The 17916-nt window shown below is 40.4% G+C and overlaps 2 protein-coding genes across 2 annotated transcripts in view; one reads left to right on the forward strand and one right to left on the reverse strand.

Moving 5' to 3' along the window:
• Positions 1 to 589: 589 nt before the first annotated feature.
• pyroxd2 (pyridine nucleotide-disulphide oxidoreductase domain 2) lies at positions 590 to 10399 on the reverse strand. Its single transcript, XM_083898042.1, has 16 exons — positions 10122 to 10399; positions 8526 to 8545; positions 8331 to 8424; positions 8129 to 8202; positions 7875 to 8030; positions 7612 to 7765; positions 7447 to 7508; positions 7270 to 7367; positions 5972 to 6113; positions 5447 to 5581; positions 5294 to 5366; positions 4698 to 4851; positions 2873 to 3024; positions 2535 to 2641; positions 2150 to 2270; positions 590 to 1056 (listed from the first exon to the last, which is right to left on the reverse strand). The coding sequence occupies exons 1-16, from the start codon at positions 10222 to 10224 to the stop codon at positions 989 to 991; spliced, it is 1713 nt and encodes a 570-aa protein (XP_083754168.1). The 5' UTR covers positions 10225 to 10399; the 3' UTR covers positions 590 to 988.
• Positions 10400 to 15456: 5057 nt separating this feature from the next.
• The window catches only part of slc25a28 (solute carrier family 25 member 28), a 7549-nt gene continuing 5089 nt past the window's right edge, over positions 15457 to 17916 (forward strand). The window contains exon 1 of the mRNA XM_083897819.1: positions 15457 to 15987. Coding sequence (XP_083753945.1) covers positions 15643 to 15987 — 345 coding nt within the window. The 5' untranslated portion in view covers positions 15457 to 15642. The remainder of the gene's footprint in view (positions 15988 to 17916) is intronic.

Below are 17916 nucleotides of genomic sequence, written 5' to 3' on the forward strand. Positions count from 1 at the left end.
CATATATCTATCCTACAATCAGTCAAGGGCCACTTCACCTTGCCCAAAAAATAAAATAAAATTGACAAAAAGTAAATTATAAGTTTTTTGAATAAAAGATATGAAAAAAATATTATTTTTTTTAATCCAACTCTGTAATAGAATTGTGAATTAAACTAACCCAGCAGCAGCAGCATAATGATTTAAAGTGTTTTCTTAATTTTACCAAATGAAAAAACTGGGTGAAACAGCCCTTTAATGTGTTTTTCCCATTACAGTTGTAGTGCATACAGGGAAATACTGTCAATGACACCCGAGACTTCAAAGTCTTCAAAGCAACTGTGTAATAACCTTTGTACATGGACTATACCATTTGAAAGAAATACATTAAAGGAATGGTTTTCTGTACTTAAAAACATGTAATGGTCAACCCAGAACCTTATGGATAAAACAGCAGTTTATAATATACTTTAATATATTATTAATGACTGGAGTCTATTTAGCTGCTGCAGTTACAAACACACCAGAAACCATTAAGTTACAATTCACAGAAAATGAAACACATCTGCTTGTGACGTCACTTGAATTTATTCATAAAATGTCAGTTTTTAAAAAAAATGCTGTTTTCTTCTTCTTTCTGCTCCTTTTTTTGTCTTCTTCTGATGATCGTTTTCAGCAGACTGTACATTGAGAGTTGTAATGCTGCCCTCTACAGTTCAAATCTCTTAATCACACTCTTAACCCACATTTAAGGACACTAAAATATCAAATTAAAATATCAGTCTTTTTGTCTTCCACATTAGTATTGTTTTGGTGCATATTTTTTTGATCATCTCCTGGTTTAAAAAGATTGTTTAATGGCTGTTATCAAACCACAGATTTTGCGTGGCAGTAATGTTGAATATCATGGATGATATTTGATATATACAGTACAGGAGAGCGTTAACAATTTGTTTTTATCGTACAGAATCAGCCGTGTAGAAGCTGGGTCAGGTGTCAGGTGTTTCAGCTATGTTTTGAGGTCGGCAATGACCGCTCGTGCTGCGTTCAGCCCAGAACTGCCCATCACGCCGCCACCTATAAGCAAACACATGAACCCTTTAAGGTACGATTCAACCATTTGGTCGAGCACACTTTAAGTCACTATCATTGAAAAACGCATCAAGCTGAACTCACTAACACTAAATTAATGTGACTTGTTCTGAATGTTGTATTTTATGAATTATGCAAACCAGGTTTATTATGAACAGACGTCTCAACCGTTTGGTAGAGGCCTGTATCTAAAATACTGTCGGGTCTAATTAAAAAAAAAATATATATATATAGACTGTATATTGATTGTCATTATTTTTCCTTTGCTTTTTTCTTGTTTTTTCTTGGTGCGTACCTTAAAGCAATGTTTCCCAACCCCGGTCCGCAGGGAACACTGCCCTGCCGTGTTTTAGATGTTACCCTGCTCCAAAAACACCTGATTCAAATAACCCTCAACATCAAGCTCTGCACAAGCCTGATAACAAACTTTTGTCATTTTAAAAGATAAACAATTTAATGTTTCAACATTTGTTAAAAAAAAAATTAAAAAATTTTGCTTCAGCTTTTGTCAAATTTTTTCCAGGAAAATGTTATGTTTCAACTTTTGTCTTAAAAAAATGTATGTATTTTTTTTTTTTTTTTTGAAAAAAATATTTTATATATATTATATATCATTTTTTTTATTTTTTTTTTAAATGTAAAAAAAAATAAAAAAATTCTAAAAGTTGAATTATTTATTTTTTTTACTTTTTATTGAAAAAAATGTTTTTATATATACTTTTCATTTTGTTTTTTCAAAAAAAAAATTAAAAAAAAAAAATTCAACTTTTAGAAAAAAAAAAATGAATGTTTAATCTGAATCAGGAGTGTGGGAAAAGGGCAACATCTAAAACATGGCTGGAAAGTGTTCCCTGAGGATCAGGGTTGGGAAACACTGCCTTAAAGGGTTAAACAGAGGAATTGTAATGTACAGGAATGAGTTAATGTGAGTGTTTGCAGCGGGGAAAACGAGACATAGCTTACTTGGCCACCTGACATCAACTAGTGACTCTGGCTCTTTGTCAGCAGCAGTGAGGGTAAGATTTCATCCAACGGTTCATAAACTGTACTGTACTCTATACTATAGTATATACAATACCTGGATGACATCCGCTGCTACACAGATACAGGCCTTTGATGGGTGAGCGGTAGTCTGAGAGAAAGGGCAAAGGTCGCGCCAGGTAGAGCTGATCCAGTGACATTGATCCATGAAAGATATTCTGCAAAGACGAGACCAAAAATGTTGTTGTCTGACATTTTCTGTGAGGATACAGATATTTAAAAAGGGGCCAGTTTCAGATGAGAAAGCGAAACTTTCACTTCCACACCACACCAGGGAGATTGTGCCACTTCTTTACACACAAGTCAAATCTCTCATGGGATGTGGTTAAAACGTATGTAGCCATTAGCGGCTAATACAGGAAGTTTACAGTTACAGAAGACGCAAATCGGCCAGTTTGATAATAACGTGTGCACATGTTTACCCCTCCGGTGAGCCCAAAGATCCTCTCCAGGTCAGGTGGAGTCAAGATGTCTCTCCCCACCACTGACTTCTTAAACCCGGGAGCGTATTTCTCGATCCAGTCAAACACTAAAAAAAACAAAAAAAAAAAAACACGCAAACACACGTCTTTTATCAGATTATTAAACACAAAAATGACAGATCCAGGTAATCGTTGTTTGGACGACTCCTTCCTTTTCCTTCACATTCCCCCCTTTGACTCCACGATCACGTCATTAAAAAAAAAAAAACAGGTTTCAGATCAGCTGTAGGAGCAGCATGTTAGCATGTGTGAGTGTGAGAAGAAGTTGTGTGTCTGACCCGTGTCTGCAAAATCCTCTCGGTCCTCGTCCGTCCACTCCCTGCCTTCGATGTAGTAGGGGGTAAACTGGGTGAACAGTGACACCACATGGCAGCCAGGGGGAGCCAGAGTGGGGTCCAGCACAGAGGGGATGGTCATCTCCACCATAGGTCTGCAGAGGTAGAGGTAGAGGTGGTGGGTGAATGAGTTGAGATAGAGGTTGTCTCACATGATCGGATTTTACACTACCGTTCAAAAGTTTGGGGTCTTATACAATTGTTTTTTTGTTTTTCCATTAAAAGTCACGCTTATATTCATCAAAAGATTTGCGAAATGAATAGAAAATAGAGTCAAGACATTGACGAGATTAGAAATACTGATTTTTTTGAACCAGCAAAACTGTTTTCAGCTGTGCTAACATCATTGCACAAGGGTTTTCAAGTGTTTTCTAATCATCCAATAGCTTTATAACGCCATTAGCAATCATAATGTACCATTAGAACACTGGAAATGGGCCTCTATACACCTATGTACATATTCCATTAAAAACCAGACGTTTGCAGCTAGAATAGTCGTTTACTACAATGTATAGAGTGTATTTCTGGTTCATTTAATGTTATATTCATTGGGAAAAAAATAGCTTTTCCTTCAAAAATAAGGACATTTTAAGTGACTCCAAACTTTTGAACGGTAGTGTAGAAGAGACTTCAAGAAAAAGGTGGACTTGACTATTTTGAAGACTAAATTGATCCATTTCGTCTCCTGCATATGTGTGTGTGTGTGGACATACATGTTTACAGCTGCAGGGTTAATCTCTAAGCTGCAGTAACAAGCGTCTGTCTCCTTTTGTCCTGTAATGAACATGAATTCTGGGAACATGTGAGCGGTTTTCCATTCACGTGCAGTGTAACGACGACAGCAGATTGTTGGGCCTCAGGCAGTCGTTATAGCACAGTATATACATATATGTACACAGCTGCTACAACTTTCATTGATGAAGCTCGCATATCCAGAACATCCAGTATATGCTTTTTCTTCCCTTTGTTCTGTTGTTTGTATACATTGATGTTTTATGTCATTTCTGCCACTAGGGGTCTCTCAAGAAAGAGAACTGGCAGGTGAATGTGCAGTGAATGGTGGACAAAAACACTGGTTAAGTATTAGTAGTATTTCCTTCCTTTAAGGGACTCAACAAAGTATATCACATTAGTTTAAACTCTTTTTTTAGATATTTTGAATGCACTTCCTTGCAGGAGTGTGGAGGTACAGTATACAGCATTGGTTCTCAAAGTGCGGCCCGGGGGCCAATGGCGGCCCGCAGAAACATTTCTGGCGGCCCCGCAATGAATTACAGTTGATAGTTTTAATCCAGGAGCTACTAAGCTTGTTAAATGTTTATTGGACATTATTGGATACAGACCAATAAGTGTAAACAAAAATACTGGGTATTTACCTGGTTTCTATATGGTGAATTTTAGTGTATTGTGTTATAAGCTGGTAATAAGCAGGTAGCTACAGCCCCCAATTACTAGCTATTTACCCAGAAAATATATGGTAACAGAAATGTGTTACTTGGTATTAACCTGTAATTAGAAGGTAAGAACAATGGCCAAAATACTGGGTAATTACCCAGTAAATGATTATATTAACGCATAATGACATTATATTAACGCTTATATTACTTAACACTAAACTGTAGAACTGCAATCTGGTCATTAAAATGATTACAAATGGGATTTATTTCTGTTTTTTTTTCCTTTGGAGGCCCTCAGTCCAATGTTGGGTTCCTAAATTGGCCCTCGGGTATCAAAACTTTGAGAACCCCTGGTATACAGTATTATGTACCTGTCAGAGGGGCGTCCATCCATGGCCTGTCTGTACGCTGCCTCCAGCACTTCGGTGCTCTCGCAGTTAATATGAATGGAGCACTGGTGGTGAGGTCCGGGTTTGTTGTCGGGCGTGGGACACGCGAGGAAGTTGGGTAGCTTGTCCACGGCCACTGTGAAAACACGAGTTCAGTGTTTGTGTTTTTGCTGCGATTGTCAATTTCTGTTTCTGGTGCAGTTTATGATACGATTAACGCAGATTTATGCTCAGACTTTGAATACACTGTAATAACCCGCAGTCTCTGAGAACATTGTCGCTTTGTTGTGGCTTTTGAGAAATGTGCAACATTATGCACATTATTGAGAAACTCTGTGATTATCAAGAGTAATGTTTAACTGGAGCCAGTTAAAGAGTTATTTGCTGATTTGTCTTTGCCCTGAGTCTGTCTGCAGATTCCAAAGGCAAGAGAAGTTGCGAAAAAGCTGCTTTTATTGAAGCATATTTGTTTTCCTCTTTCTTTGGACCCTTCATGACCTGAAACATTATCTTCCTCTAAGGAGTAGTAACGTAAACACAAACACATATAAGAAGAAAGTAAGCATTAACTGATTCACCATTGATCTTGGTAACAGGTGACGTGAAGTCGATCTGGTCGACAGCTTTGATAAACTCTGGAGAAAGTGCAGCCTGCAATGAAAACACAGAGTCAGAATAAAGCATATAAATAAACTGGTGGTAACACGTTTAAGTGTGATTTCCTCGCTTACCTGTGGCGTTAGCTTCTTAAAGGTGACGTGTGGCGTAGCATTCGATAAGACGACTTTACTGTGTATCTCCGTGCCGTCCTTTAGCACCACCCCTCTGGCGGCGCCGTCCGAACCGAGCAGGACGTGTCCCACATCCTGCCAAGGACACACACACACACACACACACACACACACACACACTTGATGATGTTTTCAAATGTCTTGTTTTTGTCCACAAACCAAAATGATGCAGTTTTAATGATTTCTTTGTTAAATTCACATTTAAGAATCTGAAAAAATCAGAAAACTTGTTTTAATCATGAAAAAAGCTTCAAAACTAGAAAAATAGTTGACGATTCATTTTGTGATTGATTCATAATGGAGTAACTGTTTCAGCTCAACTGGCGAACTGTCCAGGGGGCGTGACCCCGCCTATCGCCCCATGTCAGCTGAGATAGGCACAGCACCCCCCGAGACCCTCCGGTGGAGGATAAAGCGGTAGATAATGGATGGATGGATGGATGTTTCAGCCCAATACTCGCCTACCTTCTCTGTGAATATCTCTGCACCGTAGGACTGAGCAGCACGAGTGATCGCCTTGGACACGCCTCCCATTCCTCCCTCCACGTAACCCCACGCACCTTTCGACTTCTCCAGCTCTCCCATCACATGGTGTAAGAGCACATAGCTGCAAAGACAAGACCGTAAAAAGGTTGATTTTGGGTGAATTCCAATTCCTTGCTTAACCCTCAATCTCAAAAATGTGCGCTCCCTCTAGTGCAAGTGCTGTCCCGATTTTCAGAAAAATTAAGTTGAGGGGTCAAGTTTAAGGGCTGTATCGCCCTCAATATTGAGATTTTCCGAGACCACCCTTGGGAGCAAGGGCTACCCAGAATGCATTGCGTGTTTTCACATAACAAAGATGGCGCCGAAAGCAGTGAAACGAGTACGCTACAAATTAAGTATTTTCTTTGTTAATAGAGATATAAAAATGATGAAAACCATTGTATTATCTTAGTTTAGGCCCATATTATGGATTACTGACGTCATTGTTGCATAACATTTATTTTTTATTTTACGATCTTTTGTCAATAGTCGGCCGGTGCGGACAAGCGATGGTTTGCTATGGTTTACTTTTCAATAAGTCGTGGTGTGTGGTAACTGTCAGCTGAATATGTCCGTGGTTGTGGTATTTGTATGAGTATCATCTTATAACTAACTGACAACCTAATAACTTGACTGACAAACGGATCGTAATAAATAATCCTGACGTAAATGTGTTCTTCTTCTTCTTCTTTTTTGGAGTTGACAGACTGGACGCAGCTTTGGCGTTATTCTGCCCCCTACAGTCTGAAGACGTATCTGCATTTAAGGGGTGTCCCATTTCTAAGTGACAAAATAACCCTCAACACTTGGTTTTCAGGGTTATTTAAGATTAAGGGTTGAGCTTGATGGTTAAGATTGAGGGTTAAGATAGGAATTGGAGTTTGCCTTTTAATTCTTTGACAATTTGTTGTTTTTCTTGAAGGCTAACTTTGGCATACTTGGCCCCTGGTTTGGTGTTAAAATGACGATGTAGATCGTAGTCTTTGTCGACCGACACCGCCTCATAAAACAAAAGACATACCGTTTTTTCTCCGTGACTTCACGGTAACACAATCGCCATGCATTGCGGGAGATGTAGTTTATGGCCAACACATGCATTATAAAGCAGCAAAGACCTCCCTGGCCACATAGAATGACGTGGCGGGCCACATCTGGCCCCCGGGCCTTGAGTTTGACACATGTACTTTAAGTCTACGCTAGATTAAATATAATTGTGAGGGCGTTAAAATGTGTCTCACCCTGTGCCGGTGTTATGTGAACTCGTCATGACTCCGATCACAGCATCAGTAGCCAGTGTTGCTTTCAGTGGCTCCGACTCAAACCACTGATTGAGGATCTGTCACACGAAAACAGGAGTTAGTCACGGCGCAGCAACACTAAAACAAACTGCTGTTGCGACCAGCAACACACTGCACCTTCGTTGCCGGTGCAGTTAGAACCTCATAAAAGGCCGGAATGTTTCTGCCCAGCTGCAGACCTACAGTATAAATACATCAACACATAACATAACACGTGATGTCATTGTCCTCACACGCCACAATTATAAACACACACACACACACACATATCCACCGACGCACCACATTTGACGACGGGCAGCAACGTCGTCGCCGCACTCAGCCTCTTCCTCAGCGATCCGGTCATGATGCCCGGGATGTCGACGGGCGGAGTGTCCAAGAGAGGCTGAATGGCTTCCACTATTCTGTCGAGGTGTGCGACAAAACCTTGAAAAGCCTGGGTGGAGGTGGGGTTAAAGGGACGAAAAAAAATGATAATTAAGTTCATACACCTGTGGCAATGGCGTGAAATATTAAAAAAAAAAAAACATATATGCTTATATCACCTTAGCATCCTTCTGGGAGAACTTGCCTATCTCCATTTGGTTCATGGCCAAATCTGAGCCCAGGGTGAGAGACCTCGGCGGAGCGCCGTTCACGCCGTCCTCCAACATGGGCGTGAAAGCATGTGGGTCTCTCATGTACACCTTCAGCCCGTGTTTCTGTACACGCACATACATACAGATGCAAACACAGTGTTTAAACCATTTCCTGAAATCCTGAGACAAATGGATGTGCGGTATGTGTCTTCTGTGTTCACCTTGAGCTCCAGGTCTGCGGATATCTGCGGTCGGAGCAAACTGAGCAAATAGGCACACCTGGAGAAGTGGAAACCTGCACAAGAGAGTGTTCTGAGGGTTAAAAAAAAAAAAACTACAAGAACAGGAAAGAAACTACAGCCTAAGGGGGTGAGAGCAAGAACTTGTTTGTTTGAATCGACCACTTTTTGACTCCGAACCTACCAGGGACGAGCTCTTCTGTCACAGCCGCTCCTCCGAGCACATGTCTGCGCTCCAATACCGCCGTCTTTAGCCCTCCCTTCTGAAGATAGGCAGCCTACACACACACACACACACACACACCCCTATACGTCACTTTTACCCTGTATTACTGTACTACTATGGATTATTGCTGGTCAAACCAGTTCATAAACTCACTGCCACGAGTCCATTGTGTCCTGTAATAATAAAGAAAAACGTGTTAATGATGGATGTAAATTCATTATAACATTATATATGCTCCATTATTTCAGGGTGTGGTTATGACCTACTGGGCACAAACCTGGGTGTTTCGGGGAAGACTGAAGGAGTTTTTCGCAGAGGAATTTCACTCACTAAAGTATATTTTTGAAGTATTTTCCTTCTGAACGTTGCTTTACTCTGCAGGACTCTGGAGTTGTGTTTCTGCTTCTCTGCAGGACACTACAGTATATGATCTTTGTTTTTGTGTATACACACTTGCTTAATGTCAGCTGGGATTGGCTCCTGTGACCCTCAAAGGATAAACTGTAGATAGCGGATGCATGCATGCATGGATGGCAGATACCTGCGAGCAATATTTGATCGTTTTACCCCAGAAATCCAGAGTCTGTAAATGTTTCCTTAGAATTGACTCAACATTTACCCAAGAGTGCAACGTCTGCCACGTAGATAGCAGGCGTAAAGAAGATCAGCCAGGCTGTATTTGCATGGATTGTGATTAAGCCTGTCCTGTTTTTCCAGATATCCTGGATTTTTTTTTTTGTTGTTGTTCATTATTTCTAGCTCAGCTGCCTTGGTGTAATCGCATATAGCTGAGTTGCACGTGGAACACAGTTATATACGACTCAAACCATAAAGACGAGTCTATGAGTTGCAGAAATTTGCTTTTCTTTGGTCCACTAAGACGCACAAACCTTAAGATTTGAGATTCCTCTTTATTGCCATGTGCTGAGTAACAATGCTCGGTTCTTACCCTGTGTTATACACAGTATCTAAAGCTGTGGTCCCTCTTGTGTAATCTATTCTAAAGTTAACTGGACGTCTTTGTGCGCCTCAGTCATTGGTCTGTGTCTATTTACAAAACGATTCTGGCTATTATTCCTTTCTATTTTCCGCAATTTACACAATTTCTCGTCCCCAAAGTATGAACTGAACTGGGTCGTATGAAAGCATGGAACAAAGTACAATCTTGAACTTCTAATCCAAGCCCTTGTTGAGTTTAATACCTTAGGTTTCCATTGTAAAAGAGATCTTGGGAATATGCAATCTGGTTAAATAAGTCAAAAAAATCAAGAATATATTGAAATATGAAAAATACATGACATAAAATAGTAAAATAGTAGTATAATTAAATGTAAAATGGTGCAGGTGATGCAGAGTAATTGAAACAGTGTAAACAAACGTCCATAAGGAGAAGCTTTTTTGTTTTAAACGATATAATACTGCAGTTATTACTCTGTAATAATAGAGTTCAAAGTTCCGTGAGAACGTCCACATCCGGTCAGTTGATCATAATATCACACAGTTTTCACACAGTGTTTACAAATGACTCAAAAAGTTTGTCAACAATTCTGAAAGATTATCATCTACGGCCACAACAGTGATGTTTACGCCGTGGTCCCACGGTCATTTCATTCCGGGCACAAACACACGCTCACATTTCAGGTCCTACTCTTAAACTTGCAAACTGAGCAAGAAACTTTAAAATTACTACAAAATAAATTAAATAAATAAATAAATAAAATGCACTTTACATATCCACTCCAACCTCACCTCCTCCGATAACCAGCGCGTCATACTGAGTTTTTAAAGTGGATTTGGAGCGAATCACTTTGCCCACTGCGGTCACGGAGCTTCGTCCTCGGCGAGTCCACATCGCTGCAGCCCTTATCTGCTCTCCTACTACTGTAGAGCCTGCAATGAAAAAAAAACGAAAAAAAAAAAAAACTAGTTTTATGAGTCGAAAGTGTCACGATCAGCATCTGCACCTTTCAACGTAAAAGCACTCGCTCGGTTCCTTGAAGACGTTCATTGTTCAAAAAAGGCTCTTATTGCGAAATGTCTTCACGACAGTTCGGGTTAGGTCATATAAAAATATGAATGGAGGCGGAGCAGTTGCTTCTTGCATCAGATTTTTTAAAAAAATAAAAAAATCACATTGACCTACATATATAATGTTGTTTTCAGTGACCTCAGTTCATTGGATTATCAAAAATCAGTACCATACCAAGACTTTATTCAAAGACACAGCACTTTAAATGGTTTAATTAAACAATAATGTGGGGAAGTTAATATGAAATTCAGTCCCTAGGCCCAGGTCGCACTGTTTCCATCATGGTACAGCTCAGTTTGGCACAGCATGGTTACGGTTTGGGCAGAGGCTATTCTAGAGTCTGTAGGGGCCCTATAGGCAAAAAATCCCAGGGGGCCTCTCCAACCAGTGTTCATTACAAATAATCTGACACCAACGAAAAATGTGTGACTTCAAAAAAAAAAAAAAAAACATTCAAAATGAATGAAATAACATGGGAAAAACCTTGTAATTAAAAATTATGTGAAAATATAAACGTAAAGAACAATAAAATACTGTAAATAGCTTTTAAAAACTATATAAACATAGTTAAAAAAAATGCATTACACTGTAAAGAACCCACATTATAAAACAATATAAATATATAGAACAATAAAATACTGTAAATAACCGAATCAATGGTCAATGCACATTTCATTAGTGTGGGCCCCCTATATGGCCTGTTGACAAGCTGCGCCTCTGCGTCCGAGTAGCGTGGCGTTCTACTGGTGCGACGACAACAAACGCCGGCATCGAAAGAGACAACAACAGAGCAGTATAGTTTGGAAGGGTACCGCGGAAAATTGGAGACATTTATTTTGGTACTGTTCCTAATAGAAACATCAAAAAGAATACGTACGGTACCGAATCAAACCGGTGGAAACACGCCATTGGACATGTCTGCCTCAATCACACTAGTGGTGCCTGCCCCCACCGGTGCGCAGTATAGGGGCCCTTTTTAAATTTCCGCCCTTCCAAATTTTTGCGCACACCCCTGGTCCTGCCATTAGAGTACTGTGATGTAATGTACTTTATTTCTATTGCCCTTTACAACAACCCTCAATTGACCAAAGTGCTTTACAAAATAAAAGCATTACATGCACCCAGCATCGAAGGCAGACGGTAAAAAATAATACCGTGGAATATTTTGTGTTCCAATCGTGCAGCAAGGACTAAAAACAAGCTAACCATGAGATAAAATTTGAATAAATAGATACAAAGTTGACCATTTGTAAGAAAAGCATGAACAAATGTAAAAGATAATCTTTATTTTTTTCTTTATTATCATGAGTTGCATCCACATGGTTTGACAGTGCTTGTTGTTATTTAGTTTATCCATTAGGTGGCACACTTGCTCCATTGGAGTCAGGTTTGTGTTTCAACACCCTTTAAACATGATATTTGCAGCATGAATACATTTTATATTCTCTCTCTATATATATACATGCAGAGGCGATTCTAGAGTATGTAGGGGCACTAAGAAAAAATTCCCAGGGGTCCCTTCCAACCAGTGTTCATCAAAATCAATGAAATAACATGGAAAAACCTTGTAATTAAAAGGTATGTGAAAATATAAATGCAAAGAACAATAAAATACTGTAAATAGCTTTTAAAAACTATATAAACTTAGTAAAAACAACATTACACCGTAAAGAACCCACATTATAAAACAATATAAATATATAGAACAATAAAATACTGTAAATAACTGAAAAAATACATATATAAACTGAGTAAAAAAGATATGCATTACACATATGTAATGCTAATAATATGATAAATATGCAAATAATCCTCTTCACACAGGTTAAAGTGAGGTGGGGCCCCTTTAGGGAGGTTTCCTACTGAGATGTCATTGCAAATCGCCGATTGTTTTTTAAGGGGGACGGGGAGGCGGCTGCTCACTGCACATTTCAGTAAAAACAGCCCTCAGGCTCCAAGTGTCGGGGGGCCCTTATGGGCTCGGGGCCCCAAGCAGTTGCCTGTTCACAAGCTGCGCCTCTGTGTATATCTTAATACTACAACAGCTTGAGAGGTGGGAAATCAGTTGAGGAATTATATCTCAATTATATCTCAAAATCTCTGTTGGGGGTAATAGTAATTTCCATACTCTTTCTAGAGGATCCAACATTTTCCGTGCAGATCTCATTAGATCCAGTATAAAAACGCAGTCCCAGACATCAATTTGAGGACAGACACAACTTGACTGGAAAGTAAGGGCCCACCTTAAGAGTCTTAAGATGAACCCTTAAGGCCAAATGGTCTCTAACTGTTGAAGATGAGTGCTTCACTCACCGTGCATTAATAAGATAAGAGGCCATAGATCATCCTGTGAGCCTGAGTCGCGATCCAGGCCAAAGACGGACATAGTTCACCGCGATCAAAAGGAACGAAGGCGTCAATTTGGTCCGAAATCGCACAAACACAGCAGAACGTAAGCAAGTTATGTTCTCACCGTGTCTCCGTAATGTAGATTTTTGGCCATGTTTTGCTTAGACAGTGTAAAATAACTCCTCAAGCCGATATAGATTGTGCACTCTCTCGGTAGAGGGAATTAAATGAGGTGTTATGGTGATATAGAGTTTCCTGCCAGACACTAACATGCCTCTCCCTTTAGTGTATCAGAGCGGGCATTAGCTCCAGGGAAGAGAGCTGATCCTCACATGCTGTCTGCTCCCTTTTCCCTTTAAAGAACCTCTGCAGACAACAGCCGATCGTCCATAACTCGATCAGAAGCAAGAGAATTTGTTCTTGTAAGCAGAAATTAACACTTCATTCCCCTTTGTCGGCAGAAATCCAACACTGCGGCCCTTGAAGGCTCTCCCAAGCAATAAAGGGAGAAAATTCAATTATGTTATAATAGCGCCGCACCAAAACACAATTACCTAATTTTCTGGGGGAAAAAAATGGGATCCTTTTGCCTCCAAGGCAGAGAGGTTCACTGACGAACACATCAGGCCTCTCAGCATTTATAATTATTGAATCGTAAGCAGCAGAAGTTCTTCAAATGAAAGAAATCTGAAGTTTCCTTCAAAGAATGAACATTTGAAACAAAATTAGAACATGTAAATACAAAGCAGAATACAGTATGATCTATTTTTTAGCATCAAATAGTCATAGACATTGTATTTATTTCATCCTTCACCTTGAAATTATGCTGTGATTTGAAGAGAGTTAAAAATGTAAACAACTCGTTTAGTGTAGAACAACGTGTGTAATCATTAAAGGTGCATTATGTAATAAATCTAAAGCAACTGGCCGTAAAATCCTCCTAATATGTCACAGAGACTCAGGAATAATGTTCATATAACAAACTGAACTCACCAACAACAACAGTACAGACAAAATATTTGCATTAAAAAAATATTTTGCAGACTGCAAATCATGTTTTGAAATCATGTTTTGGCATCTGGCGCCACCTACCGCCGTCTGCCAGTCATTGCAGTCAGTAGAGTCTCCTCTGCTGAGAAACCCCGGGTTGCCAGTTAGGTCAGAAAAAGAAACCTAAAAGACCTCTGTGTTTTTAATTTGAATGCAGTAACCGTTTTTGGCCACATTCTTACATATGGCACCTTTAAATCTGCTGAAGAAGTCAGTGATTAACTTTCAGAACAAATCACTAATCACTATTTTCCTTTTCTTAATCTGGACAAACATTAAGAAATTGTACTTGAAATTGAACACTAACAACCCTAATTCAGATTATTATCATGAGTAACCAAAATTGAAATTCACAACATTTGTGCACAGAAGGAGGAAAAAATTAATGAAGGGTTAACACCAAAAATGGCCCAAAATAGTGTTTTGTTGAACTAACTTTATAAAGAAATGTGTTACCAAACATTTTACATGATTTAACGTGACTTCAGAATATAAGTAGACACAAAGGCGGACTGTCGGGTCGCCAGCTAGTAGCTATTTGTGTGTGTGATGTTTTTGTGTTTGAGAAACACAAAACAAAAACTGTGGATGAAGTCGGAATCAATGTTCTAAACGAGAGTGAGCAACATTCATTTTTGGGGGGTTCTGCTCACGCGACAATCGTAAAAATATTAAAGGCGCCATATGTAAGAATTGTGTCCAAAAACGGTTACTACACTCAAATTCAAAATACCGAAGTCTTCTAGGTTTCGTTTTCTGACGTAACTGGCAACCCGTGGTTTCTCGGCAGCTGAGACTCTACTGACTGCAATGATTGGTAGGTGGCGCCACATGCCAAAACATGATTTCAAAACATAAACATGATTTGCAGTCTGTAAAATATTTTTTTTAATGCAAATATTTTGTCTGTACTGTTGTTGTTGGTGAGTTCAGTTTGTTATATGAACATTATTCCTGAGTCTCTGTGACATATTAGAAGGATTTTATGGCCAGTTGCTTTAGATTTATTACATAATGCACCTTTAATATTTACGGATATTTGAAATCGGGAAAGAGTCTGACGCTGCTAACTCTGATGACGTTCAAATTGTTCAATCGATCTCCGCAACAGTATGTATGTGTTGAGTGATTGCTAGGGCCGGCCCAAGGCATAAGCGAACTAAGATTGTGCACATTTTTAGATTTTCAGACCTTAATATCTTAATATTTTATTCATAAACTGTTTGGTTTTATGTATTGATTCTCTGTGTCACCAGTAGGGGGAGTTGCTGAGTTTGCCAAATATTAATCAAAAGATTTTTCTGTAAGTTTTCCAATCTGGTGCCTGCTTCCATGCAACAAAAAGTTCTCACATCTCGTTAGTAAGTGTATTCGTATTCGTGACAGAGAGTAGAATAAGTAGAATACCTTTAGTATAGTAGGTGTGTGAATGATCAATAATCATTATAATTGGCAGTAACAGAGGGCCCCAAAATCACATTTTGCTTAGGGGCCCCATGGAGGCTTGGTCCGGCCCTGGTGATTGCTTTTCGCTTTTAGATGCACGTGATTGACATGTGACTAGATCAATAGCGTTCGGGGGGGACATGGCCGCGGCAGCCAATCAGAGTGCAGCTCTCTCCGCGGCCTGTGCTAATGCTAGTGGTGCTTAGCCTCGCGGTGCTTCGCTGTGCTCTGGCTGCCTGTTGTCAGACAGAGGCGGGTGGGGACGCTCAGGTGTTTGGCGGCATCACGCTGGGAAACGGAAACTACTCCGTGGGGGGATGTAGAAGTTAACGGCTAACGACTTCCCGCTGGATTATCCGTGTGCTTAACGACGACATTTAAGACTTTTTTTTTCTCATGGAAGCAGATGGATTCGTGAGGAGGCGTCGGATGACAGCGGAGAGTGCAGGCAGCGATGCCGGGGTTGCTGGCGCCTCTGCGGGCGCAGAAGTTCGCTGGCTCGGGGGCAGGTTCTGGGGAGTTTCCGAAAGTATCGTGGGCAGCCTGACGCCGCGGATCGCGACCGAGGCGGAGGTGCAGACTGTGGATTTCATCCGCAGTGGACAGCATGCAGAGACGGAGGACTGCGAGCCAGACTACGAGGGTCTGCCACAGGGAGCCTCCACTAGCACCCACATGCTGGCTGGAGCCGTGGCTGGGATCATGGAGCACTGCCTCATGTTCCCCATCGACTGTGTCAAGGTAGCATAGCTCCGTGTGTCACTAGCCGAGCCGCGATTTGTCCTGTATGTGCCGTGATTTCACTGCTCAGTCTCTGCCGTGTTGTGCATATTATCAGCATTAACATCGCGTGTTATTGTAGCTTAGCGTATTAGCAAAACACGCTGCAGAGGCAAGGTCAGACCAGGGCTGTTAGCCATGCTAGCTTAACTTATTAGCATGCTATACACCGCATAACGTTACATAGCAGGCTAGCTTTAGCAATGGTTAGCAGCGTAAACACAGGAAGGAGTTCGTTTCGTCGTGTTGTGTAAGCAAACTAATTAATTAGCATTATCAAATTAAACTGTTGTCAGACTTGCAACTGAGATGTGTTTGTGGTCAGGTGTAAGTTAACAGACAACCACAACAACGTGACGTTATTAAAGTTTAATTAGAGGAACCAAGTGCTACAACTGTGGAAAAGTTAAGGCAGATCATAGTTTTGGTTCTTATTCATTTACACCCTCTCTGCAACTATTAGTACACACTCACTGTGTTTTCTTTTCATGGAAATACAACACTCATTTTAGTATTGTTGATATAGAGTCACTGGCCACTTTATTAGGTACACAAGACTCATACTAAAGTGGCCAAAGTAGCCCTTGGTGTGGCCTTCTACTGCTGTAGTCCATCTGTCTAAAGGTTAGCTGTTTTTAACATTTAAAGAAGGTTTATTTGTTTTACTTTTGCCAACAACAACCATGCCATGTTTCTAAAAGTCAACTTAAACTGCCTTTCCTCCCAATTCTGATGCTCCATCTACTTCAGCAGACACACCAAGGCAAATATCAATATTTTAATTAACAAATTAAAAAGTGCTGAATTAAACAGTCCCTGCCAGTTTTCCTGCAATTTCATATTTCCATCGTCATTTTTAAGGCTATATCGTGGTATTATTGGTATCATGGGCCATATATCACCGTTATTCCCACTCCTAGTGCATAGGTGTACCTAATAATAGCAGTTACCTGCTTTATTCATGTGGCTGATTGGTGTAAAATCAACATAAATGTATTACAGTGAAGTTTTGTTATGATTTGGATCTGCCGACATTTAGTTTTGATGCCACGTGCAACTTCACAGGACCAGCTTCTTTCACGTCACCTTCTTTGTTTTTATATTAGACACGTTTTTATTCTCTTTTTCTCTTTACTGTCAACAACCCTTATATGACCCGAGTGGTCAGCGAGCTGCAGCCACATGGCCGTTGCGTAACGAGCACCATAGAGACGGCGAGTGTCGTCAGCTGTCCGTGTCAGTGTGAAAGGCTGCTTCTCACATGTCTCTTCCACCTGTAGTCCACCTAGGTTTCAGCTGTGGTCCGCAACAAGACCAGTGTTTTATAGACCAGTGTTTCATGCACACTTAAACAGTGTTGCCTAACAAGACAGCTGAGATATGGGGCACTGTGACTCAGCGAAATAAAGGCCACAGCCATTGCTGTGCATTTGAGAAATATTCATATGCTTCACATATAGCCCTTTCTTTTTGCTTACAGTAAACAACCTCCTTCTCCAAGTAAAGGCTCTGCCTTCTGCACGATAAACTACTCGCTTAAGAGATCGTGTAATTCTAGTTTTGAGTAGACTTGACTTTAATACCACCGCTACTGTATCTCAAATCCCAATAATTAGCAGTGGGTTTTTTGTATTTGTGGCTTTGTCGGAGTGTGCTCTCCACTGCATGTGTTTGTTTTTCTTTGCGTTTGCAGCAGTGCACAAAGGTCACTTCTTTCTCCAAGTATGCAAACGCATGCTTTAGATAAACACAGCAGATACTATATCTGGAGAGGCCCCCGCACACGTGAGCGTATCTGACACCCATTAACAAATGTGGGGCAGGATACGACTGACGCAGCAGCAGCAGCAGCAGCTACTGCGCCGAGTTTCTGCAACAGGCATGAAGTAA

Source organism: Microchirus variegatus (genome assembly GCF_963457635.1).
Source record: "Microchirus variegatus genome assembly, chromosome: 11".
Lineage (NCBI taxonomy): Eukaryota > Metazoa > Chordata > Actinopteri > Pleuronectiformes > Soleidae > Microchirus > Microchirus variegatus.